At 42.2% G+C, this 26,504-nt stretch overlaps 1 protein-coding gene across 5 annotated transcripts in view; it reads left to right on the top strand.

The window, feature by feature from the left end:
• The first annotated feature begins 3,540 nt into the window (after window positions 1-3,540).
• ntrk3b (neurotrophic tyrosine kinase, receptor, type 3b) overlaps window positions 3,541-26,504 on the top strand; it is a 179,374-nt gene continuing 156,410 nt past the window's right edge. For all 5 annotated transcript variants that reach the window (XM_029428460.1, XM_029428457.1, XM_029428452.1 and 2 more), the window contains exon 1: window positions 3,541-3,857. In XM_029428460.1, the coding sequence (XP_029284320.1) occupies window positions 3,616-3,857 (242 nt within the window). In that variant the 5' untranslated portion in view covers window positions 3,541-3,615. The remainder of the gene's footprint in view (window positions 3,858-26,504) is intronic.

The following is a 26,504-nucleotide window of genomic DNA, read 5'->3' as shown; positions in this document are numbered from 1 at the left end:
GCTTCTAGCAGAGCAGCTGAGACGGTAAAGAGCTGAAAGGAGGTAGATGTCACGGCGAAGACACATTTTAAAGGAGACGGGCTTCGTGCGCGGTTGACGAGCCAACGAAGGATGATAATTGATTGAGCGGGAAGAAGTAAGACGGAGGCTCGACGTCAGGCTGCTGATGGTCTGGCTTCACGTCGGCCTTCCCGGAGAGATGGGGAATTGATGACAGCCGCGGTGACGGCAGCCTGTTTGAAAGGGGAAGGGAAGATAGTCCGGCAGATCGCACGATAGCCCCGGAGATTTAAAAATGCAGTAATGGCTCAGAGACGTTAAACAGAACAAGAGAGTGATGGATGGCTCCACTCCTTCGTATGAACGGAGATGGAAAGCTGTCAGGTGCTTGATAAGTGAGTTTTTTCTAACATCATTCATGGACATGTTTTAAAGACAAGGACAAATAGAACTTCAGGGCGGGATCAGGAGGCTGGCTGGCTTCTGAGGAACCAATCACATGTTGCTACAGCTCTGGAGGACACTTGAAAAGACCGTTCTCTTGGTTCTTCCTCTCAGACGAGGTCAGAAGAACGGTGACAGGTGCCCCAAACATCGTTCAGACAGGAACACACACAACCTTCAAATGTACTTTAGGGAGGATTAAGAGTAACGAAGGTATTTCAATGACAAGTGAAATAAATAAGTAATGGACTAAAAATAAATGCACTGAAATATGAGATAAATAAGTAATCCTGTCTCCTGTCCCATACAACACAAAGGTTTATTTTATATATATATATATATATATATATATATATAAAAAATGGTAAAATAATTAAATAAATAAATATGCAATTAATTAATTAATTAATTAATTAATTAAAATGAATGTAAAATAATAAATAAATATATATTTTTAATTAATTTGATATTGATTTATTTTATTGAACATGTATACAACCTCATCACAATTATTGAGTCGTTTATTTCCTAACGTAATGATATGATATGCATGTATTTTATTTATTTCACTGTTTACATCTTGCTTTCAATAGAATATTTGACGGTACAGAAATGGAAAAAGAAGTTGCAGTTATGGAAGTGTTTGCACCTCCTCATATTCAGCAGTGACTGTTAATGAAGCTTGGAAAACATTATTTTATATATATATATATATATATATATATAGATATATATATCCAGTGAGTGCTTCTACTCTTCAGGTGATTCATATTTCATTGGCTTTCAGATTTGATTAGCTTTAATTCTATTAGAAGTTTAAGGAACATGCTCGGGAGGAACGTGTATAACGACATCGTTTCACAGAGGAAAGCTGTAATTTGAAGTAAAGTTACACACATAAAATGTACTGTAGTCATGGCAATGTATATCATGTGGATTAAGTATATATATAATATAATATTTCACGTACTGAGAGTTTGCATCTTGTGTCAAATGTGCCCTTTATTTTATTTTGTGTTTTTCTTTTGAACTTTCTTTTTATTTTGCGTGAGGTTAATGATATTTATTACAGTTTCAATGTGTTTTGAACTATGAATGATCCAGTAATTTAATGCTTTACTTGACTTTCTGTGAAGTTTAAACAAAGTATGAATACTAATTGGACCTCTCTGTACATGGTGCTGAAATATGCACCACAGACACAGTGAGAGGCGTTTTCACCGCTCTCTCTGCTACATGCAAACATGAGGCGCTGGATGTTTGAGATGCTGCGTCACATCATGACACGCTGCCCTGCCTTCATCTGAGACAACATTAAGGAGCTGCGACATTAATATGTGTTCATATACATTTATAGTGCACACCAGCGAAACATGTGAACTCTGCTGTTGATGTAAATATTGTAGTTTATTTCAATAAAGGAGCTACAGTTCAAATGAAATGCTAAAGTGTGTATTATGAAAAGCATCAGTGCAATTTTCCATAATTGTGCTTTGCTGGGCTCTCGGGTAAACAATGCAGCAACAACATTAGTTTCATTTGATGCCATCTCGTCTCAGAACGGCCTCCATCATTACATTTGAACATTAAATCATTTCCATGCAGACGCCCACTGAACCTTACAGCAGAAACATCATGTTATATCTGTCTTTACTTTTTAATTGACCAAGTGTTACTTTTCATTCACAATATTATGACACAGACATACTTAACATCTCGTCCCGGCTCAATATTGATGAGCATTATAGCTGAGCTGCTTTTAACTTCACATCTTAATAAATGAGCGTCGAGGACGTTTCTGACTGAAATGTGTAATTAGAAACACAGCATTGATGTTCTTATGAAATATTAAAAGCCTCTCTGCAGTGAGGAAACCTTTATAAACACAATACGTACACATGTCTGCAAAGTGATCCCACATACAAATATAAAATACATATTTGCATAAGAAGCTATTTGCCATCACATATTAAGATCCACTCTCTACTGCAGCCTTGAGTCTTTATAAATCTTCATATTAAAACTTATTTTCTTAATTGGCGTCACTGCGTCGACGCTTTAACAATGTTTAAAGTGACACATGTTTGTTCTTTATTATCTGAACTTTAGATGCAGGAGAATCACCTGAAACACGTTGACAGCTGATCTCCAGGGATCAGTGTGTCGAACTAAAGGGACACACTTTACATGTGTGTGTCATTAATTATCATTTGTTTTGGAAGTAATTAAGATTTTCACTGATGTTTCTCTTGGTTTGTGTTAAAAAGTCCTTGTAGAGTTAGAACCTGCTCATGAATACAGAAGCCTTTAACGTTATCGTTCAAACATTTTATATTCATGTTACTTTTATTTGTTTTCTCAAGACGACACAACCTTCTAGAGATTCTGACATAACTCATTTGAGATCAAGAGAAAACAATAAAGTAATAATATATCTCGTGAAAATAACATTTGTTATTCTGAGATAAAGACATAAATAAGTTAACATCAGGGGAAGTGAAATGTTCAAACCGTGGCCGTTCAAGGCTTCCGTACTTTAGGTTTATTTGAGTTTTTATTTACTTAACTATGAATTTAATGTCGCTATCCTTCATTCTTTAAATGTTTAAAATGTTCCTGTGTAGCCTGAATTCTGAAAACACACTCGTGTAGCTGTGTAACCCCCCACTGTTGATTGCATGCAGCTTCTGCAGGTGTCAGTATGACTGTAGCCGGTAGGAGGGACTTGACGCTCCAACTTCTCATTTTGTGTCTCTGTGCTCTCCAGCCAGTCGTCCTGGTCCTGCTTGGAGAGAGACGACGGCATCATCATCAGCAGCAGCAGCAGCAGCAGCAGCAGCAGCAGCACAGCATTCCGGGGGAAACACCATGCGTCTTAGGCTGAAGAGACGACCGGAGCGTCACATCATCACGCTTTCTTATTTTTGATTTTGGTTTTTTTTGTTTCGTCCTTTTTTTCCCTCCTCTCCTTTTTCACCCAATCTCTGACGCGCAAGGACACTACAGCATCCATCCACGGCAGACACGCTCACATAGAGCCTCCTCTGTGCAGACGCACCACCATCCTCCTCCTCCTTCCTTCCTTCCTCCCACTCTCCTCTCTCGTCTCTCCTCTTCTGTTCTAACCCAGAGGACATCGGGACCTCTTCTCCCCCCCTTTTACCCGGAGACATGGATCTATGGTTTCATTCGATCCGGATTTGCTGGTGGAGGGTTTTGTTTCTGATGAGTGTTTTCCAGGACTATCTGAGCTCCATGCTGGACTGCCCGCCGACCTGCAGCTGCTCTCAAACAGAGATCTATTGCAATAAGTCTGACAACGGCAGGTTTTTCCCTTTACTCGCCTTGCAAGATACTGGGAACAATGGGACCAGTGTTGACATCGCAGAGTTATTCAAAAACATCACCTCTATGTAAGTAGATGCGGATTATGCCGTGCGTTTTTTCTCCTCTTTCTGAATCATTAATTGATCATTTCCTCAGTGAGGCGTCTGTTGCTTTCTTTGCACTGATCTGACTTGTTGGCTCATTATTTCTTATTGTGAGACTTTTCGCACTTCTATCAGTGTGTTAGTGGCCTTTTATGATAATGCCGTCTGTGATGATCGGTCTTGCATGGGGGGTTAATGCGCTTATTTCTGTCTCTCCCCGGCACAAATAAGACAAATCCCTCCTAACCTTGTCAGACGTGGCGACAAACTACTTGATCTTGAACCTTGTTGTAGTGGATGTCGGGTTGTGTGCGTGTGTGTGCGTGTGCGTGTGTCCTCATAAAGTTGCTCCTCCGCAGCGGCTCCGCAGGCCTGACAGGAGGATGTTGCGGAGAAAAGCCTCACATCACACATTCACTCGGTCCCGTCTCCGCGCGCGCTGCTCCGACAGACTGTGCTGAAGGAAACAGAAATAAATGGCGCAGTAAGGTCAAACAGTTACATGTCAGCCTGCTTCCTGTGGGAGAAGCGATGCGACCCTACAAACTTTATTATGTGCAGATGATGCGGGGCTCTGGAGGGAGGCAGGGGGGTGTTGCAAACCCCCCCCCCCCCCCCATCCTCCCTCCAAATAAATGGATATGTAGCATGTAGGATAGGGTGCCTGCCTTTTCATAAAAGGTTTGCTTAAAACAGAGGAGCTATGCCCCCCCCCCCCCCCCCCCCCCCCAGAAGTAGCCTAAATGTTCATTCTGCATCCTCCCCGTCTCTCGTTCTCTCCCTGGCATCGATCCTTCCTGCCAACATCAAAGCTTTCTTTCTTGAAAAGTCAGAGGGGAGGAAAGAAAAAGAACCCGGCCTTAAAATCAGACCTCTGGTGTCGATGAGGCTGATTTGCATATCAAGTAAACATCTAACGTTAACGCACCGGAAGGAATTCCCCGCGCAGCTTCTTCCGCGTCGCCTTATGCCACAAAGGAGTTTTTCCTCCCATCAGGTTTGCTATCCCGTTTACCCCTTTTATCCGTTTGAGGCAGACAACAACTTATTTAGAGACACGGTTCATCGCTTCCCTGTGCCACTAGAGGGTACCCTGGTACCCTCTATACACTGGGAACACAGTGCTGGTTAAATGACACCTCCGGAGTCATTTATGTGACTTAAAAATGAAATCAGGATCAGAATAAGCATCAGGTTAAAGCTCAGCAACAGGGAGGGCAGAGGATGGCAAAGAGATGAAAGGTCAGAGGTCACCGCGCACTATTAGGATAAAGATTTCCTCTTTGTAAAACCTTACCTCCCAAAACAGCAGAATAAACTGCCTGCTGCATTTTCAGTACAACATGCACAAATGTAATAAGCACACAGCCTCACATTGATTGTCTTTTTGCCTTTGAGAAACCCTAATGCAATTGACCCAGGACTAATTGTGCATTTTATCATTTCATGGCCCCTCGCCAAGCAGGACGCTTGTTTTGTTGCTGCTCAGCACGGACAGCAACCTCCACCCGGCATCTCAATGACAGCTCATCACACACACTAGCTCCCAATGTCACAGCTCAGTCATGTGACAGGAGTTCACACAGGTGTGCATTCTCTATAATCAGCTGTACACTTGTTGTCCTGTGTATGGTAATTGTGTAATTGTGCAGCATAAATATGCTGCACAATTCATTATTAAACTCACAGAAATCTATAAATATATAATGTGCTAATTGAAACGTTTGAATAAACAGCTCTAATTAGTAATGGCAGTTAAATGCTTGATGCTCATTTATTATCTGGCCAGTAAACAAGCTCTTTAAAAGATAATAAGCAGTAACCATAGTAATACGGAGCAGTCAGCGATCGAGGCCAGTGCAAATGGTCGTCTCTTTGTAAAGTGTTGCACGAGTTGTGCTAACGGGAGGTCTGTTTCACTCGTCACAGGGGAAACGGGGAGAGAGGGGGACAATTTATGCAGATGTGAAAGTGGAGCGAGGGTTTCTAGCAGGAAGTGTGCGACGATTGGGCGGCCAAAGAAAACTGCCAAGTCCAGATAATAGTTTTCCAGTTCTCACATTAGAGATTCATCACAAGAGGCCTCACTGTTTGAAGTGGATAAGATAAGGCCTCGCTGTGATACTTCATGAAAAAGCGCAGCTGAAGCGTTTGACAGGTTTGTGTAAGTGCAGCTTCGACTGCAGGATCCAATCAGAGAGTCCACCTCTGCTGAAGATGGCCTCATTTCTGTTGACCCTTTTTTTTTGTGCCTTTTGAGAGCGTGGTTTGTAAAGAGAGGCGAGTATCAGACCAATCTGTACAAGTCATCAGTGAGCCGCCCTCTGCTCTGCTCGCCTGCTATTCCCTTAAGTACATCCTTCAACTCCTATAGTTGTACATGTATTCATAGACATCCATGCATTCACGGTCACTGCTGGAACTCAAAATGAGCAAATGTGTTTGTGAGAGTTAGTAGAAGGTGTATTTTTGATTGTGTGACAGAGTTATTGATATATATAGTTATATGTAAGCGTTTCTATGGTCGTATAACAATAACATGTCCCCACAATGATCCTGCAGATACTGTTCTGTAGTCACTAACACGACATGATGGTTGTTTCATCTTGTAGACGTAAGATACCAAAAGCAAACACAGATGAGGTCGTACTTAGTTTAACTTAAGTACGGCTCAATTACAGATAATTATACATAATTCCATGTACTTGTACATGTCCAGAGAATATGCAGATTTTCTTGGAACTATTTTATAATTATGTGTTCCAATTATCTCCACATCTCGCAAAAAATAATGAGGTTAAGCAAAAGTTCATTCTTTATTCCCAGGATAATTGCAAAATTCCCATCATTGTTTTATGGTTTATGGTTTTTATACGGTTGTATTTAAAGACCCCTCAACAACACCGTGCTTTGAATAATAATCTGTGTCCGATAAAGTTCAAATATCTCGTTAAGAATTCTGAAAAATATCTGAATATGCTAATGTGTTTAATAAGTTTAAGACAAGAAGACCGTCATTGGCTGTCTAGTCGTGATGTCACCAAAGCATGGCGGTGGATTATTAACGTTACGAAGAACAGAGATTAAACGGGTCAAACTGAGACGCTGAGACGACTTCGTTCGCTTTACTTTCTGCAACCGACACTAAAGCGTGAAGACGCCACTGACGTGTGATGTCACCGTCGCAACTAACAACAGTCGCCATTTTTCTTCTGTGCTATAAATGTTCTCTCGTCAACACAGAGTGTCAAACTCTGCACATGCATCACTCTGCAGACGAGCTCACGCATTCAAGGGAATATTAAAAAGTGAAGAGTCTTTAAAGACACGATCCATGATTTAGTTACAATGCCAAGAGCATCGCAACGTGTCAAATATCTCAACGCAGGAGTTCAAACATCCAGTCATGACGACATGCTGAGATTTAGGAGCATTCAGGGACTAAATAAATACAGAAGCACGTTTAACATCCCTGTTGCCTTCGATGTCTTGTGAAGCCACTCAGTGCATCTTGTTACGTAAGAGATTAGATGCTGTAATATTAGAAGACTGCTCTTTAAACGTGGATCTTATAATCAGATGTCCTCTGTTTGCCTTTGAAATGAAAATGCTCTTCCAATAGCATCGTAGCTTCGGCCTCTTTAATGCCAACTCTTCTCCAATCAAAGAGATTTATGTAGAAGTTGTACATTTGCCATCTGTTTATCTGCAAACAAACTGAGACTTCCACACTCTGAAGCGGTTCAGCGTTTATCTACTTTGCCAAATGCGGCTTGAAGTTTATCGTTTGATCTCTTTAAAATCTTGATCATCCAGTCAATAAAGTTGCATGTCTTCTAATTTCCAAGGTATCAAGCTATCAATGCTATCGTGATAAATGTTTCATTTACTAAAGGTGTCACTTTCAAACCAGAGAAATCAAGCTGAAGTTTTATTTCAGTAACATTGAACAAAAGGCAATCTTCAAAGGGTAACGCAGTCGTCTCCTGTGAAACAGGGAAGGAAGAAAGTGCAATTTCACTTGTAATATGCCATGGAATAGGATCATGGGACAGGCTGTGATCTAACAGGACAGGGTGTGTGAGAGGAAGCAAATCAAAGCTGTCACATCCATCCATCCGCTGCGTCACTGGCTGCATATTTCACATCACTTTCAACAATTACCCCCAAACTCTGGCTCAACGCCAACTGCTCTGCTTCCATAAAAAGTTGTTTGAGAAGTTTATTTCTTTTTCTTTTTTTTTAAACAGCTGAGCTCTGCTTGAAACTATTGATCTGTGGATACCTTCAAATACACACTTTATATAAAACCTGCCAGCAAACAAACCTGTGTGACACCGAATGCTTCCACGGTCCGCTCGTAGGTCACGTGTGTGGGCTGCGAGTGTGTCCCGGTTCAGACGCTGCGTTTATAAATTCAGTTTTCAGAGTGACTGTGGCCAGCAGCGTATCTGCGAATAATAGATATATAGTTATAGATATAAGTCTTACGTAAAGCTTGTGAATGGGAATTAGTAAATCAACTGTCTGTTAAACTGAAGTCTTTGCTAAAGTGCGAGTTGAACGCACAATGAAACATTTTTGAATTTGGATTACGTAATTATAGCACTTCATCTATTCAGGTTTGCATTTCCATAAAGATGAAAACAACCTTTATTAATATATATGTATATGGCACCTATATTTCCCATAATTCAGCTCATCTTTCATTAGCCCCTCCCTAAATGTCCTTCAAACCCCACACAGACATCAGGGTTCATTACGCTCTTCAGTGAGCTCCTTCCACATTATACAACATAATGCACATTATACCTGGATGAAGGAATACACGCTGAAATAACGGAAAATGTGCTTTAATCCAACATTTCTCAGCCTTGTTTATAGACTGTATATAAGAAGTGCACGCAGTCACTGTGACGTCACACATTGGTTCTTGGACTACGGGTTTGAAACATCAAGTTATCGTTACTCTAATAAGATCATAAGTTACTAAATGAACATCATGTTGAAGAAGACTTGAAACTACAGATTGAGACATAAACTCATCAGGAAAATGTTACTTAGGTAATAAATCAAGAAGAAGAAACATTTTCTCATCGACTTCTATACAACCAGAGGAGTCACCCCCTGCTGGAGGTTACAGAGAAGTAGAAACATTTTCTCATAGACTTCTATAGAACCAGAGGAGTCTCCTCCTGCTGGAGGTTACAGAGAAGTAGAAACATTTTCTCATAGACTTCTATAGAACCAGAGGAGTCACCCCCTGCTAGAGGTTACAGAGAAGTAGAAACATTTTCTCATCGACTTCTATAGAACCAGAGGAGTCGCCCCCTGCTGGAGGTTACAGAGAAGTAGAAACATTTTCTCATCGACTTCTATACAACCAGAGGAGTCTCCTCCTGCTGGAGGTTACAGAGAAGTAGAAACATTTTCTCATCGACTTCTATAGAACCAGAGGAGTCGCCCCCTGCTGGAGGTTACAGAGGAGTCGCCCCCTGCTGGCCATCAGAGAAGATGCAGGTTTAAAGCTCTTCTGCATTGTCTTCACGTTTCATGCGTCACATTGATGCTCGAGTTGTGCAGTTTAATGAAGGTGCTTGATGATGCATTAGTGGAGACATACAGGATGAGAGAGATACTTATGACTGGAGAGGAAGTGTGCTGCACGTCCTCCATATGTGACATAATCTGATTTAATTGGTAATAACGCGTTTGCAGGTTCGACTGTATGAATCTCAGATATTCTGATGAATATCTTTTGGGGGAAATATCAACGTCCAAGTTATCCTGAACCCATCAAAGGGTTTTGTGCTTACCGTCATCTGGGATGTTAGATGGATGTACAGAGAGGTGTGTGTGTGTGTGTGTGTGTCCTCCTCTATTCACTCACACACACTTTGATTCTGCCTCACACACTCTTACCTTACCCGCCTCACTGTGAGTGTATGTATTTATCTCCCACCTCCTCCCTGCTGCTCTTTATCCACTTCTTTGTCTTTGTTCTCTTTCTGCTGTGAACTTTTGTTTTGTGTGTTTCTGATGCCCGGCTCCCCTGGATCTGTGTCGTCTTCATTTGTGTTTCCTGTTTGATATTTCTCTCTCTCTGTCTCTCTCTCTCTCTCTCTCTCTCTCTCTCTCTCTCTCTCTCTCTCTCTCTCTCTCTCTCTCCTTTTTTCTCTTTTTAGGGGTGAGATGTTTTCACAAGCCTGTGATCGTGTTTTAGTGTCGTTTGAAGGCACAAATACATGATAGCTAAACCTTCTCCTCTGTCAGCTGCTCACGAGGAGCCTCGGGTTTCTGCTCTGCATCTTAGCACATATAAAAAAGAAACATACAAATATAAAATCACACGTGGATGCATGCAGCTATTGCAAATTATAGCTTCTTCTTTTTTTTATCATTTAATAAAAAAGTCAAACTTCTCAAATGGTAAATGTCTAAAAATAAGTTTATTTGAATACGACAACGTTTACATTTGAATCAGGAAGTGTGATCATAGAATAAGAAGTTCTCAAACGTTAAAGGGAATCTAAACACAGACATACAAGAACTTTGGCTCAAAGAAATAGTCTTTACTGTAAGTTAATTATCTGTGCCGAGGACACATCTTCTCTGTTCCAACATATAATGAAATAAAACAGGTTGAAAAGTTTCTAACGCTGTAAAGTAAAGAGTACTAGTATATGTAAAGTATCATAACATTAAATGATGTCCAGACAAGTTTCAAAGGTTTTAGTGAGAAGCAGCGGAAGATGATTAGTTGTGTGTTAACCTGCTTCCTCAGTAACTATTCACTCATTACGAATAAGAGTTTATTCTACAGTCGCTGCAGATCAAGACCACGAAAACACGTTTCCACAAAACTAAACTACTCTCACTTTACGTATTATCTCCCCGAATACGGGCGCAGCTTTAAACGCGTGGTTAACGCTGTAATTTAAAACAAAATGTAACAAAACTTCTTGGTTATGTTGAGTAAAACATCATGATTTGGTTTTAAATAAGTACGTTTGTTAAGTTATTTAACTTGCGGATGTAATTTAAAATAAGTGTGTGTGTGTGTGTGTGTGTGTGTGTGTGACCCATCAGAGGACAGGGCAGATTATGTTTTAAAGGTAATTGTGTTAATATGTTTCCCATTGTAGTTTCATGAGCTATCTGTTCACAGTCATTCATTAGTTATTGGCTTGTGTTAGGCGACACGATGACTTTGAAATGAAGTGCTTTTCTCACGGGGTTCAGGTGATCGTCATAAACCTTTCTGCGTCTCCGGCCCTCCACGGTCTCAGTGTCGTCACCGCGGACGGAGTTGCTAACACTCGTCCGGCAGTCGCTCTCTACCGCACGGCCCTTTGCTCGCCTCCGCGTCGCCAGCTCACCCCAGGCGGTGCAGAACGGGCACTCTGTTATAAGCATATCATCAAGTTTGCATGAGCCTGTCTTTGTGGAAAGTAGGTCACGGCTGCCATCTGAGAATTAGGAGGAGAGAGCGGCGCTTTCGTTCAGATCCTCTGCATGCGGGGATGCTGTGAGAAGTCCCGGCCATGTGACTGACCCAGCTTCTCCCACGCCCCCACAACCTCTACTCCCGAGAGCCCTGAAAGATGCATACTAATTAGGCAACTCCCCCCCCCCTTTTAACAATCAAAAGATGCATTGAGGATCGAGGGGTGAAAAATACTGAAGGCTCTGCTGTTTCACCCAGGATTAAAAAAACCCTTTAAAGCCTTGCAGCGGCAGTCCGGGGGCTTTCTGTTGACATTTAGTTGAGCTTCTGCTTTTATACAGCTGATTATGAGTCAGCGCTGCGAATGTGGGCAGTTTATCATGTCAGGGAGCAGAAGAAATCATGTATCCACCTAGTTAAACCACATTGTGGCATGTGGACTGAAATCTTTCCATAATCCATCAACGTATATGTATTAACATGAATTTAGTTTTATTACAATGTGCTGTGTGATTGCAAAGTAATACGGAACAATTATCAAGTACCTGCCGCTGACATCTCCTGATGAACACGAGGTCGACGTGTTTAATCAGGTAGCATGAGCTTTACTGAAGCTGTATTACAGTTAATCATGTTTAAACTTCTGCTCAGTGACGCCTCGCTGAAAGCAGCATTATGGCTCATTCCTTCATCTGCATTCTCCTTCTTAATGTTTAATGGGAAGGGGGGGGGAGCTTGGAAACTCTTTTTCCTCTCATCTCTCTGCGGTCCTTCTCTCACACACACCATTAACTTCTTCCCAGGTGAGGATGTGTGTCTGACCTCCACAGCGTCCATCAGTGTGTGCCGACTCCCTCCACCTTCCTCCCTTTCTCTCGCAGCCACTAATAAAGCTCCTGCTTATTATTCGTGTGGGAAGTTTTGTTTCTCAAAAAACATCAATCATGATGTTTTATGAAGTAGGAGGAGTCGCCTCACTGTCAGTGACGACTGGCTTCAGCCATGTTCTCCGACACGCTGTGCATGTTGATGGAGGCTGTTCAACGGCATCCTCTCTTCCATTCCGCGAAAAAAAGAAACACTTAGTATTTAAGTGCTTGAGAGATGAATTGTTCTTCTGTGTGCACCTGCGCTGCTGTATTCTGGGTAATTGCCTGCATCAAAATCTCTCTTCCACATGACTCCGTATCGCCTCAGACGGTTTCTGTTCTGGATCCCTCGGAGCGATGGAGCCGGGCGGCAGCCTCTGCAAAGTGTGGCTGAAGAGGCTTAACGCTGCAGTCTCTCTAATGTCCAGCAGGGGGCGACAAAGAAGTCAGATTGTATAGAAGTCTATGAGAAAATGTTTCTACTTCTCTCTTGATTTATTACCTCAGTGAATATTTTCCTGACAAGTTTTTGGTTTCAACACATTCAGTAAATGATGTCACATTTAGAGACGATAAAGCAGCATCTGCTTGAGGGCGGGGCTACCTGTGATTGACAGGTGTTCCTAAAAATTGCCTTTACCAGCGTTTGGTTGCTCCATCATCTCGTATCTTTTATGGTTCCAAATAACCAATATGGCAACGGCCAAAATGCCGAACTATCAGACTATTCTTATTACTTTCACACTTTCTCAGTTCAGTGCAGTTCAGTGCAGTTCAGTGCGCTGACCTCTCCGGCCCTCAGACCTCCATCAGCTTTCCATCTGTGCAAAGGAGCGATGTCTATTCTGGCAACATGTGCTGATGTTTGGGCGGCAAACACAAGAATACAATCCTGGATGTTTAGCTTTGACCACCAACATCATCAGCTGTAAGAACAGGACAAATCATCGGAGATATATATACAGTATATATATATATATATATATATACAGTATATACACATTACATATATATATATATATAATGTATATATATATATATATATATATATATATATATATTGGCCCTGAGTAGCCTATATTTATTGATTACCTCAGATGCTCTGATATCTGTATTTGCTTTGTTCCAGTGCGAGTTGCACTACATCAAAACATTATGGACCTGGCAGGCGATTCAGCTATACTCACCGATCATTCTCAGGGAGCCGAGGACTCTCGCTGGCAATAATCGAGAACACCAGGAGGGTGTTTTAAGACCTGGAAAGAGCTTTGTGTGGAGGCAGATGAGAAGACATTAAAAGTAAATGGTCCACTGGGACTTAACTCTCCTTTCTACTGGCTCCCTGTTGGTGCACTGACCTTGCTTCTCCAGTCAGAATATCACAGTCACTCTCCATCTATTTAAGAAGTACCTGACATCTCCCTCTCTTCCTGCTTCAATCTCCTTTCATATCTTCTCTCCTTGAAGTGAATAAAAACCCATTATTTCTTATATTCCATTCCTACAATTTGGACTCTAAATAAGTTCAGGAGTTCCCAAACTTTTAAAAAACATAAAATAATATTTACAGAATATTTGTTTAACCCTGAAAGACCATTAGGGAGGTTTCTTCACTTCCAATGGTGTCGAGATAAACAACACAACAGCAGTAAAAGTCTCCTGACTTTTTCCACATGTATCCCTGCAGACGATGCTGAAGCTTCAGCTGAAATCAAAGTAACCTTCAGTCTGATTTGAGTTATTTCGGTTGACATTTCTTTACGTAACTTTGTTATTTGCTGAATTTATTGTTTGTGTTCTGGGAATTACAGTTATTCAGCCTGCAAACCAACAATGTGAAGTGTGGATGAAGCTGAATGGACACTTTGTGCTGCTGCTATGACTCAGATGTTCTTCAGTGATGAGAGTCTGTGAACAAGGCTTCAACATAAGGATGTGTGTCTGAAATCATTTTGCCTTTCGTAGGATTAATATTCGTTCTGATTATAACACATACATCTTAAAGTAAGACGCACATCAAAAGTCAATCATGTGGTTAGAACTAAACCATTTATATATTACTTTTAAAGGAATTAATAATGTTAACAATACATAAAATTACTTTGAAATGCCTTCTGCTCACATTCTCAATGCTGAACCGCCAACAGACAAACATTTGACAAACGTTGACCTCCAGCAGCAGGACTCGCTACACGGGAGATTTCACAACATTTCATCATCTCATATTTCGTGCACTTGATAAAACACAGACGTTGGTTTATAATTTATTAATCACATAAGCTCCCGACATTATGTGAGTCAAAGTCAAACAACAGCAGAAAACAACAACGTCTGCATACGTCACCAGCAAGGGGGTGGGGGGGGTCACACCTCCTTGAGGAAAACTGGTTCTTCGTCTCTCGTCTTGGATGCAGGAAGTGTCCCGTCAGCCGGGGGAAGTGACTGGCAGTGGCAGCTGTCTGCGTTTGACTCTGTGAACTGTTGAGGCTTCACCTGTCAACCATCACTAATGTGTTCCTTGTTTCTGGAAACATCAACTTGTTCCCCTCTGGTTCTTTAAGAGGACGAGATGCTTCGGTGTTTGTGCTTTTGTATTGTCTTGTATCCTTGACGTTACTTTAAAAAAACAAAAACAAAGGGCGGCTGGGCCCAGACATTCAAAATGTCCCCGCTCCTCCTCAGGGCGAGACTTCCAGATTGATTCAGCAGACACACAAGAGGAACACAGTGTGGTTTGTGGAAGCTTTGTGTCTTTTTGTGGTTGTTTTGCATCTGTCTGAGAACATTTAAATGATTTCCGAACAAACAAATCAACAGTCACGTCAGACAGTCTCTGGATCAGGGGCCATGCGACCCCTTGGGCCCCGGGGCCTTTAACGGGTTGGCAATCCGTACATGTGTATTTAAGCTTATCACACATGATATGTTCAGTTGTACAACTCGCACGGAGCGATGACGGCCCGCTGCCAGGCTTCATGTCTGGAGGGAGACTGATGAGATTCGTCCTCAGGTTGCCCTGTCTGGCTTAGGAGTCACTCACCGGCCGTCATTTTAATATTATACTGAGCGTGTCTGTGTGTGTGTGTGTGTGTGTGTGTGTGTGTGTGTGTGTGTGTGTGTGTGTGTGTGTGTGTGTGTCTGAGACAAGTAGTTACTTAAATGGAAGCAGGGAGAAAACAATAAAATATTCAACAACCTTGAGCTATATCTCTCCCCAGCTCCTTCTTTCCTTCTGGAGGTAATTGGTTGACACTGTAGACGTGTGTGAGAGCTGCAGTGTGTGAGGACTTAGATGTTAAAGCATCTCAGTCAGAAAACAAGAAGGCAAATTTGGAAGTAATTTAACAAGAACCTTCTAAGACGTCCTTTCCTGCTCACAAAGGAAGTTGATGTTTATGGGTCACCGGACAGATAGAATTGTAGAAGTGTAGCTTTTATTGTGTTTTGTGTTGTAATGAAAGGATTCTTCTGCCAAACACTGACGGTGTCAACTGCATCTATTCAGCAGTCCACCTTCTAGAGTTATTATTATGACGGCAGCAGCACATGTTCTCAAACTGCTCCGTGATGTGAACCTGAAGGAACCAGAGCTCACAATGTGTTACATGTGAAAGCATCTTAGAATTATTACAATTAACAGTTTTTTCATCCATCCATCGTCTACCTCTTATCCGGGATCGGGTCGCGGGGGCAGCAGCTCCAGTAAGGAACCACATCTCCGGGCCACATCCTCCAGCTCCGACTGGGGGATCCCGAGGCGTTCCCAGTGAGGAGATATAATCTTTCCACCGAGTCCTGGGTCTTCCCCGGGGTCTCCTCCCAGCTGTACCTGGAACACCTCCCTAGGGAGGCGCCCAGGTGGCTCCTTACTAGATGAACCACCTCAACTGGCTCCTTTCAACGCAAAGCAGCAGCGGCTCTACTCCGAGTCTCTCCTGATGGCTGAGCTTCTCACCCTATCTCTAAGGGAGACGCCACCCGTCTGAGAAAACCCATTTCGGCCGCTTGTACCCGTGATCTCGTTCTTTCGGTCATGACCCTTCATGACCATAAGTGAGGGGGGGAACGAAGATCGACCGGTATATTGAGAGCTTTGCCTTCTGGCTCAGCTCTCTTTTCGTCACAGCGGTGCAGTAAAGCGACTGTAATACCGCCCCCGCTGCTCAGATTCTCCGGCCGATCTCTCGCTCCATCGTCCCCTCACTCGCGCAAGGAAATAAATTCATTAAGGACAATAAGAAAGAATAAACAATAACCTTGTGGGGCTCTACAATGTGTAAAAGGATCACCATAAACTAGTTGTGTGTTATTAGTGTTTCCAGTCTTTATGCTAAGCTAAGCTAAGCTAAGCTAAGCTAATCGACCCCTGGCTCGAGTTCCATCAATCCTAACTTTGGCAATAAAGCGAATAATCTTTATTCGTCAAACTATTCTCTTAAAACTCATTGACGGCTGTTTTCTTCTGAACAAAGTGCTCATCACCGCTCACAGAGGAGCAGACGCCGTCTTTTTAAGCTTCTGCTTGCTTCCTCATTGAACCTGGATTACTATCACAGCAGGGATTCCTTTCTTGGCAACAGCCACTATGACCAAAAAGACAAGATTATAATATATCAAAAAGCACATATTATATTTGTATATTCATGACTCAGGGTGTTGAATTTCAGTCTGCTTCTTCATCTTCAATGTATTCAGTGTGAGTGCTCGTACACTGTGTCCTAACTCCCCCAGCGGTAGATCCCCTTCACCTGCTCGTCCTCACCTGTTCCCCGTCACCTCATTAGCTCCGTGTATATTTACCGGTCCACTTCCGCTCGCTCTCCACCAGATGCTCTTTGTGCTTTGGGCCTTAGTTTTCCAGCGCTCTGATTATTACCCGTCTGTTCTTTTCATATGTGTGTGTATCAGATTCTGCCTCAGCCGGAACTCTTGGTACTTAGTTTAGAAGGATGTTTGTATCTTCACTTTCTGCAGCTGCCTCGTGAAGCGTGCTCCGGCTTCCTTCAGTCTCCCGGTTGTGACACTCGTGTAAGTCTTTTATAGTAAAAGTCAAAGAAAGTTGGACTCAGTGGTCGCGTCCTGCTGCTGGAACAGTTGGAGGTAGAACGTAGCTTGTCCGCTGAATGATTTAACGTCGTTGTGTGGAAGAACATGCACGGTGATATGAATAGTTCATTACACATATTTGCAGTGTACTTTCTCTCTTCAGCCTGGATGCGCCTCTAATCTTCATCATCTCTGTTTGAAGGGAAACTTTAAATAAATGAAACCTTTGAACACAAAACAAGTCTTTGATCCTTTGTTTTGAGGAACACGACACACTCTCCTTTCACACGTCGCTGTGTTTTAAAGCCTGAAACTGGAAACCTTGTCTCGCTGTTACCCGCTGTGTTCTCGCAAAAATAGCTTTTTGACACCTGGCTAAATATCACGGCGGCTGAACCTCATCTCTGCTGTGAGCCTCGTTGCTTTGCTGCAAGTGTAAATTCCTTCTGTCAGAGTCCTTCGTCAACAGAGAAATGCTAATTTATCCTGAGCTCTAATTAGAACAAAGACTCAGGTGGAGAAGTGTCGCACACGTGATGCAACTTAACCTTTCGCTTTGATTTCCCTCAAGCCTTGTTTCTGCTATTCACGGGAAAACAACTCTGTTTGCCCCGAGCTGCTTGTGCCACATGTTTGTATTTGCTTGAACTTAATATTCTCCCTTGTACTTATACACATATATGTAATTATTGTTTCTCTCTCGACTCTTCGGACTTCTTTCACCAGGATAACTTCCTCGTTTACTCGCCGTAATCCGCTCTTAAAATCAGATAATAATAATAATAATAATAATAATAATAAAAGAGACGATTGCTTCTTTGCACAATGTGAAGAAATGACTGAAGATTGATTTCAGAGGAAAATGTTTTTTCATCATCTGAAAAGCACAGAAAGAGTTTGATACGCTTAAAACATAAACATACACGTGATAGTTCATAACCCTCATGTTGGGATGAACGTCTCACACACGTCCACCATAAGGACAATATTCAGCTGTTTACAATGTGGATTATAATGCATAATAAAATATTATCATGTATTACAACTATGGAATTATAGCAGGATATAAGAACCATATACACAGATATAATATAATCATTATGAAGGGTTATATTATTCTTTATAATGTGTTGTGATTATTGTCATCAGGCAGTAGATATTATTAGTGCTTATAACTATAATTATACAGTGCTATGAGGAGATCATAATGCATTATAAGTATGTTTATAATGGGGGCCGGGGGGGTCTCTCGTCACTCGTCACAGACCTGCAATCAACGACTGATTTGCACAGATTTTGTAGAACACATTTTAAAAACGTCCAAATGTGTGTTTTAGCAAAATCATCTAATTTCCACGTTTCTGTGTGTGAATCACCATTTATATTATATTGCTCTTATTATTATTATGCATATAACTGCTCAACACTGTCACCTTATAGAAGACACACACACGCACACACACACACACACACACACACACACACACACACACACACACACACATCAGGTAATGTTGGGCTGTACTGCTGCACCAAGTTTAACTTTAAACCGGCAGTAAGATTGAGATGTTTTAGAGGAAATGAATCTTCTAAATCTGTCGTCAAAATGCTGAAATTTGTATTTAATGATAGCTTTGAGGTTACGGCCAGATTCGCTCTCAGTGTTGTTGCCACAAGTCATGTCGTGTGACGTCGTGCGTGGCCGTCGGGCACGCAGGAGGTGATTTCTGTGCTCAGTTTACTGCCACAAAGCGAGAGGGAGAATAATTATGATATTTTAATGAATCATTTATCCTCCTCAGGGATGAAAGGACAACTTTGTGCTGCGAAAGTAATGACGGAACATAAACATCTGATGGAAGATAAGATGATTCACTGCGATGTCTCATTGTAATGCTTAAATCAGAGTCACGTTGACCTTTTAGGCATTTAGCAAGTCATATCTTTACAATAAAATATACGAACATAACAAACAACACGCCTTAAAGAGGTCAAAGGTCAGAGTAACAGGGTGATAGAACAATATGGAGGATAAAGAAAAGAACAGGGAAGTAAAAAGATCTTCAGATGTCACTTCTCACAGTGAACTGGAAGATGGAGAGCAGAATGCTCTGATGGAGTGCAGCCGAGTGTATCTCAACCTAAACCCAGTAATTACATTTCTTTCCTCGGCTGATGGGATTCCCTGGATAAGAAGAAGCTTTTAAGTCTCCAAATGTCCAGGACTTATATCAAAATGGGACTTCCTAAAGAGAGCAAAGCTTTATTTTAACTGCGCAGTAAAGATCTTAGCAACTAATAATGCTACAACTTTGGCCTCTCTGAATATTACATATTGTCGAAACAGCTGTACTGCCCGAGGGTCACGTCTCTCATGTCTCAGATGATTATTTAAGATATACACTTACTTAGCAATGAAGAACAAAAGCTTTGCATTCACAAAGCTTGGCTCTTTGATGAACAGCCTCATCGTGCATTAGAAGAGGAAAACAAGCAAAGAGCGAACAGAAGAATGGCGGCGCAGCCGGGGGAAGAAGACCCTGAATGTGTGACTGTTTATAAAAGGAGAATAAAGACGATGCAGCAGAGCTCGTCTGTGATGCGAACACAGGAAATGATCTCGCTCGTTTTACACAAACTTCCTGCAGTTATTGGTTCATTGTTCGGGATATCTGAACAGTTTATCACTTCTCTTATTGTTCTGCGCTCGTCACTTTGCTCAAAGACAGAAAAGGCGTCTTTGAGGACGGAGGTTCGGACCCTCTGCTCCACCGTACACACGGGTTAACGTCCAGCGACTGGAGATAAACATCAGGTCAAACACGCAGTCACATACTCCCATAATAGAGATCCCTTTTAGATGCTATTACAGATAATTATACTATTTATACTCGCACGATTAGGTTCATCCTTGAAAGTCACTTTCAGGACTGAACTGATCTTCAGATAGAGAATGTGGACATGAGCAGAATGTATTTGTTACTTGTAATTAAACTACACCGTGAAGCTACAGTCACATTTAGATAGTTATTAAAGTAGTAAAGTTACTTTTTGGAAAAAATTTGTATCGCGACAAACAATTTTAAGCCATAAAAGGAAATGATCCGTTTTGTTGTTGCTTCCCGTTGACCGGCCCCGCCCTCTTCTTCTTGCATTCATCAGGCAGAACAGCTGTTCACAAAGCTGCAAGGTAAAGCGTGTTTCAGTCGTTGAGATGTTACACAGTGAAGAGTTTTTAGATCAGCGATCAAACCGTCTAAAGATGCAAGTTGAAGAAGCTCTTCCTGCTCTCTGGATGAGGCTACATGTCGACACAACACTCTCGTTTTACACAATTAAAACGTCTTTGTTTTAAGACGTCACCTTCGTCCACTGTGAAGTAATTGGTAGCTTCAGCTCCACTGACATTATGACACACTCACAATACAAGACACAAAGAGTCGGGTAGTTACAAGATGTTCCAAAGTGTCACACAAGCTGTACGTCGGTGTAGACGCAGCTGATATGGTCTTGTATTCGTGAATAAACGCTGTCACAGCTGATAATGGAGACGTGAAGTGATAACAGAGAAGAATTATCGATCCGTCTGCCGGGTTTGAAGAGATCACAAAGGTTATCTCGACACGTTGGCAGGTGTCTGGAGCTACAGGCACCACCCATCAATCCAACTCTGAATTTCAAACTTCTCCTCTGCACAATGACATGCAGCCTTTTCAGAGTGACTTTAAAAAGGAGGATGAACTCTGCGCCCGGCCAGCCGAATCAATCTAGTCACGGTGCAGGAACGCAGCGGTTCATTACTGGGAGGCTGAGGAGCGCTGCGATCAGCTCTCTAATATCACCGTGATCCTCTTCCCGTTTCTTACCTAATTGAATCCTGCAGGAGAGATGCCCCTCAGCTGCAGATTTATCATATCCTGAAATTGGAGGCGACCAGCTCCATGAAGGACGTGTGCGGAACATTTAATCCACTCCTCATGCTGTAAACTGAGCTCCGTGGTCTCTGCCAGGACGTATCTCACTGGGGACCACTGGCCTTCAGAGTCTTTATTCAGCCTCGCGTGAACAGGAGCTGCAGCAGGAGGTGCACGTATCCCATATCAAATATGCTGCCTGTCATGTACAGTACGACCACCGTTCCCAACAGATGGCATCATAATCTGTAATCAAAGCCTTCCTAATGTGTCTCTCTGTACAATATGTACCTCTAACGCTCTCTCCACGCGGCGTGAGACATTCAGCATCTACGTTCGTCTCTGCACCGCAGCAGTAAAAGGTTTGGACATGAAAGATAAGATAACCGGGAGGATTGTTTGTCAAAGCCACTTGATCAGGACGGCAGCTGAATGTAGGACGGGGTGTCTTGTTAACATGAAGATGGAGTGCTGATAATTAGGTGAATCATAAAGTGGAGGAAGTTGTGGAGGATCGTTGCACACAATGGAAATCTGCAGGGGCTCTTTAAACAGCTGAGGATCATGTGGCAGCTCACATGACTAACACCATAAGCAACTGTCTCATTATTTAGATCCGTCCGTCTGTTATCTTACCTGCTCCATTGAATGGCTTCGTATTATCCAATCCTATATCACTTCCTGTCCTGTTCAAAGGGACTTTTTGTCACAACTTCTGAAATCTGACACAAGGCAGAGACGCACCGCAGGAGCTGCGGCGTAAACCATCCGCGGTAATATTACACACTCACAGAGAAGTTGCGTAGCTTGTAATCATTTTCCAAAAGGTTTTGTTTGAATTGACAACGTTAACAACTTGTGTAGTGGAGTTACAGTAGAAAAGCCCCAGAAGTTGTCATGAGTGGGGAAAATACCTTCAGCGAGCAAAACCAGGTTGTAAACATGTTTATTTCTGCTGCATGCTGGGTATTTTAACATCTATGTAGACTCACTTTTAGAGCCGGCTAGTGGCCAGTCGAGGAACTGCAGCTGTTCCACGTTGGAGGTTGCCGCTTGAATCTACTTCTATATCATATCCTATAAGTTATTAACATATGTTATTATCTCTTATCCTGTTCCTCACTGGACATATAATATAATCTGAAATACAACTATATATTATAATATTATAGTCAAGATCATGTCTAGTGTGTGCAGAAAACGCTTGAACGAGATCTAATACGTCCGAATATCATTCCAATAATTATGCATGTCTCCAGATGGGATGTATTTTAAGTATGCCGCCTGTCTCTGTGCTTAAGGTCTCCTACATTTGCATGCAGTACGGCCTTTCTGGCAGAGATCCAGTGCTATACGATCACTTATTTGATTAAACATTATCGTGCTCAGCAGGACAGCGGAGCTCGAAGAAGAGTTGAGCTGTAACTGCTGACAGCAGCACAAAGCCTTGTAAATCCTGCTACGCTTTTTTCCTGGTAGTGAACGGGAAAATCTGCTCATTATAAATTCTCACCTTGAACCGGATAAAAACCGACCTGTGAGAGGATCAGCTGTTTGCTCACAATATGTTCCTATACTATCCATCCTGCATCTCCAACATCTCACATCTTCTCTTCACTTATTCTCTTTCAAGCTTCCCTTTTCTTTCAGCAGACGTAAACAAACTAAATAAGAAGCGAGGCTTCATCGAGGATTCTCCTTGTGCACTTTGCAGCAGCGCAGTGAAACCGTTCCCAGTATTTTTATATACTTTTGACTCTAACAAACGATCAATTCCAAAATGAGATATGTATTGTTTGAAAACTGAAGCAGGAATTGTTCATGTACTCAAACTCAAAAACCTTAGTCAATATGGTACTAATGGCTCAGTGAAGACATGTGATGAGTTGCTTGTGAAATACTGAAATAATGTATCGTCCAACAGCAGTTTCCCTCAGTGTGTGACAGACTCAGTAGGAATCTGTTTTCAGACATAACGCTGCACTACCTGCTCAGCACCAACCTGCAGAGACTCAGCAACAAGATGAAGTTTATAGAGGAGCATCTAGCAGAGCCACATATTTCCCTCAGGAGCTGGTGGAGACCAGACACAGCTACAAGTAGAACATTACATTTACATGTTCCAGGGCGCCAACATTAACTCAGTGTGTGTATGTGGACATCTAACATAACAGCTTTCTCATGAACAGTATAAATACACAGAAGTAACTCACAACTTTCAAACAACTACCCTAATAACTATTTAAAATGTATATGTTTTGTACATCAAGTGTGTTAATAAGTCATAAGTGCTTACAGCTGGTTCTGATCCATTAAGTTTTTGTTTGCCATAAACAAAGACAAAGCGTCTCCTCTAAATGTTTAAACGCATGAAGACGCACTTACAGGCGCGATATCTCTTTTCAAATGTCCCGTGTTTAACATTCAGAGCGTTTAATGGCGTAATGATAACTGTGTTGACGCACAGATGGAGGTACAGTGTTGAAAGTGACATCTGTGCAGATCCATCGCCTGCAGAGCCACTGCTGAACCCGGAGAGGATCATAGCCTCATGACACTTGGCAAAATGGCACCCTAATTATAGTCATTTTCATTTTGGGCAGAAAGGCTTGCGCTTAGTCATGTGCGAAGTGTTGATACCTTTCAGAGCACGGACCAATGCTCCCACGACGTTTAGCTCTGCCAAATCTCTGCTGCGGATTGGCTGAGCCTGCAGCGCACACTGACACTCGGAGGCTTAGGTATCTTCCACCAGGGCTGGATCGGCAAACCAGTGACACAGAAGCGTCTGGGAGCAGCCGTGGGAAGGCATCCTGCCTGGGAACATGATCAGCATTCAAACACTGTGAGCTGATGGCTCTGGCTCGGCTTCACAGCAGCGCAGCTCTCACACACGCAGGAAGTGAACTGAATGGTAAAGTGAAAGTTATCTTCTGTCTGTGTGGAGCTGCACTTTGAGTTTAGCTGCACAGCCACAATAAAATAATTACATCCCCAGAGTTTATAATATAAATAATTAAGTGTCAGAGAATAAAGCTTTAATCTTTAAAGGTATATTCTTATTAAAACTTTGCAGTACAGGGAATTATAAACACCCCCCCTCGAACTTTAACAACAGGACAGAGAATAGTAAAGGTATCAATAACAAGAAATTATAAAAAAATGAATATGTATAAAATAAAATAATAAATAAAACGTGTTGAAGGCACTATGTGCAGGCGGCGTTGCCTCGGAGGGTCAGAGGTTCGATCCCCTGCAGTCAACATTGTTCCTGGTGTGTGTGAGTGTGTATCAGGTGTGTGTGTTGATCAATACTGACAGGCTGATGTGCACCTTGTGTGGGAGCCTATGAGTGTGTGTGAACATGTGTTCTAAAGTGCTTTGCGTGATGGCAAAGATTGGAAAAGTGCTTTATAAACGCAGTCCATTTACTGTCAGAGGAAGTGAGCGTAGACCATAGTCCACATATTATGAATTACAAAAGCGTCACTCATACAATCATATACAGACCAATGAAGAACTATGAGAATAACAAAGCACAAAGGCAGAGAAGCACGCACTAATCGACTCCAGTCTTGAGTTGAATTGCAAGTCATCAAAACAGTGACTGGAGTCTACACAGTGTGCAGAGCTGCTATAATGAGTGGAGAGTGTCACAGCCCAAACAATGTCCAGGTCCTCTGAGACCAGCACTTAAGAGAAGCAACTATTTGGCTGATCGGCCCATATTTCAGCCCCCCCTCATTCCTGCTATTCTATCATTTGGCTTTGTTCTGAACTGTCCTCTCTCTCCATCTATCTGTCCCCGTGGATGTTCAGACGCATGTGCTGGAAAAATTGGGCTTTATCCTTAGTGCTGAATCCATCGTTTCTATTTTTTAATGAAGCTGTAATTTGGTCAATTTCGCCTGTCACTTTAATATCGATATCATATTCTGCAGCTCACACTGTCTGCTGTTAATGTAATTGAGACAAATTGTCACAATTTGCCCGGATTTCATATTTGTTCCAGTGAAAGTGCGCCGCAGAAGAGCAGCCTGCCCATTTATCTCCATGATGTTTCTATCTGCCAATATGAACACTGTATCATTTTTTATATTTTAAACTTTATTCCTCAAAGGAAGACTCACAAGAGCATGCACGCTCGTTTCATATCTCGTGACCAGCAGAGTTACACATTCATTTCTCCACTTGGATATGCAGATGCTGCTGGAGTCCAACTCCTCCCGTAAAGCTGCTCAGTGTTCACCGGTTTGTGGTTTTGGACGCCAACAACCGTCTCTGGAGAAATAAAGGTGAACTTAAAGTACACCACAGTTGGCTTTGTAATATTAATGCTGTTGGAGGCCATTTTAGAAATCCAATTCTGGAAGGCGGATTTAATTTCATGGGCTCATACATTAAGAAGGAAGCCTGTACATCTGCCTGTGATTGCATTTGCATGGAGGTAGCAGACGAGGGTTCGTCTCCATGAGAAACTGGAGAGATCGTAATGCTTGATTCCTATTTACAAGCTTTGAATGCCAAATGTCCCTTATGATTGGTTTGGGGGATTACAATTCAGCTTGCAAACACTTATGAGGCAGAAAAAACAAAAATAACAAAAAAACCCAGGTTGTCTGATTGATTTGAGGCGTGTGCTTTAATCTAGAGGAGTGCTGCTTCACCACCACATCCTCACTCTGAAGGCTGCAGGAGACTCTGCCTCTGTGAAAACAGAGAGGGAGGCAGAATGTAGATCAATATCCCAGAAACACCGGAGACATTCTATTTTATTAAACAGTTTCCCATTAAGGCGGTGGTGCGGGTGTTGTAGATCATCCCAACAAAGTCGTAAATCACGGACAGACAGCGGTATTGGAAACAATGTGCAGAATCAGAGCAGATTACCAAGAAACAGACGACGTTGGTGTTTGTTCTGAAGGGAGCCACGTGTGTCTCGCTCTCACTGTATGTGGCCTCGTCGTTCAGCTGAAGGGTTTAGCATCAAAATCATATCGTGTTTATCAAACACGTCTTCATGGCACGAGGTGATCGCCCGCGTAATCTTATTCAAGGCAGAGGTTCTAATGTTGATCTATGAACACTGATCAATTATTTGAGCCAACAATGGATGAAATGGCTCCGTGTGATATGAAAGACACTGGTCCTGATGAAAACACTGACAACTGGATACACATCAGGAAAGCGACTCTCTTGCCCTCCTTGTTCTTGAACTACACACACGTCATGCACACGGTTGTGACGCTATCGTGGTGACACACACACACACACACACATACACACAAGGAAAGTCGTTTTATTGTCTTCCAGCTCATTGTTCAAACGCTCAAAGGCTCAGATCTGTTCTGTG

The sequence above is a fragment of the Cottoperca gobio genome, chromosome 3, assembly GCF_900634415.1.
Source record: "Cottoperca gobio chromosome 3, fCotGob3.1, whole genome shotgun sequence".
NCBI classification, from domain to species: Eukaryota; Metazoa; Chordata; class Actinopteri; order Perciformes; family Bovichtidae; genus Cottoperca; species Cottoperca gobio.
The sequence above is the reverse complement of the archived record's forward strand: the minus strand, read 5'-3'. Positions and strand labels throughout refer to the sequence as shown.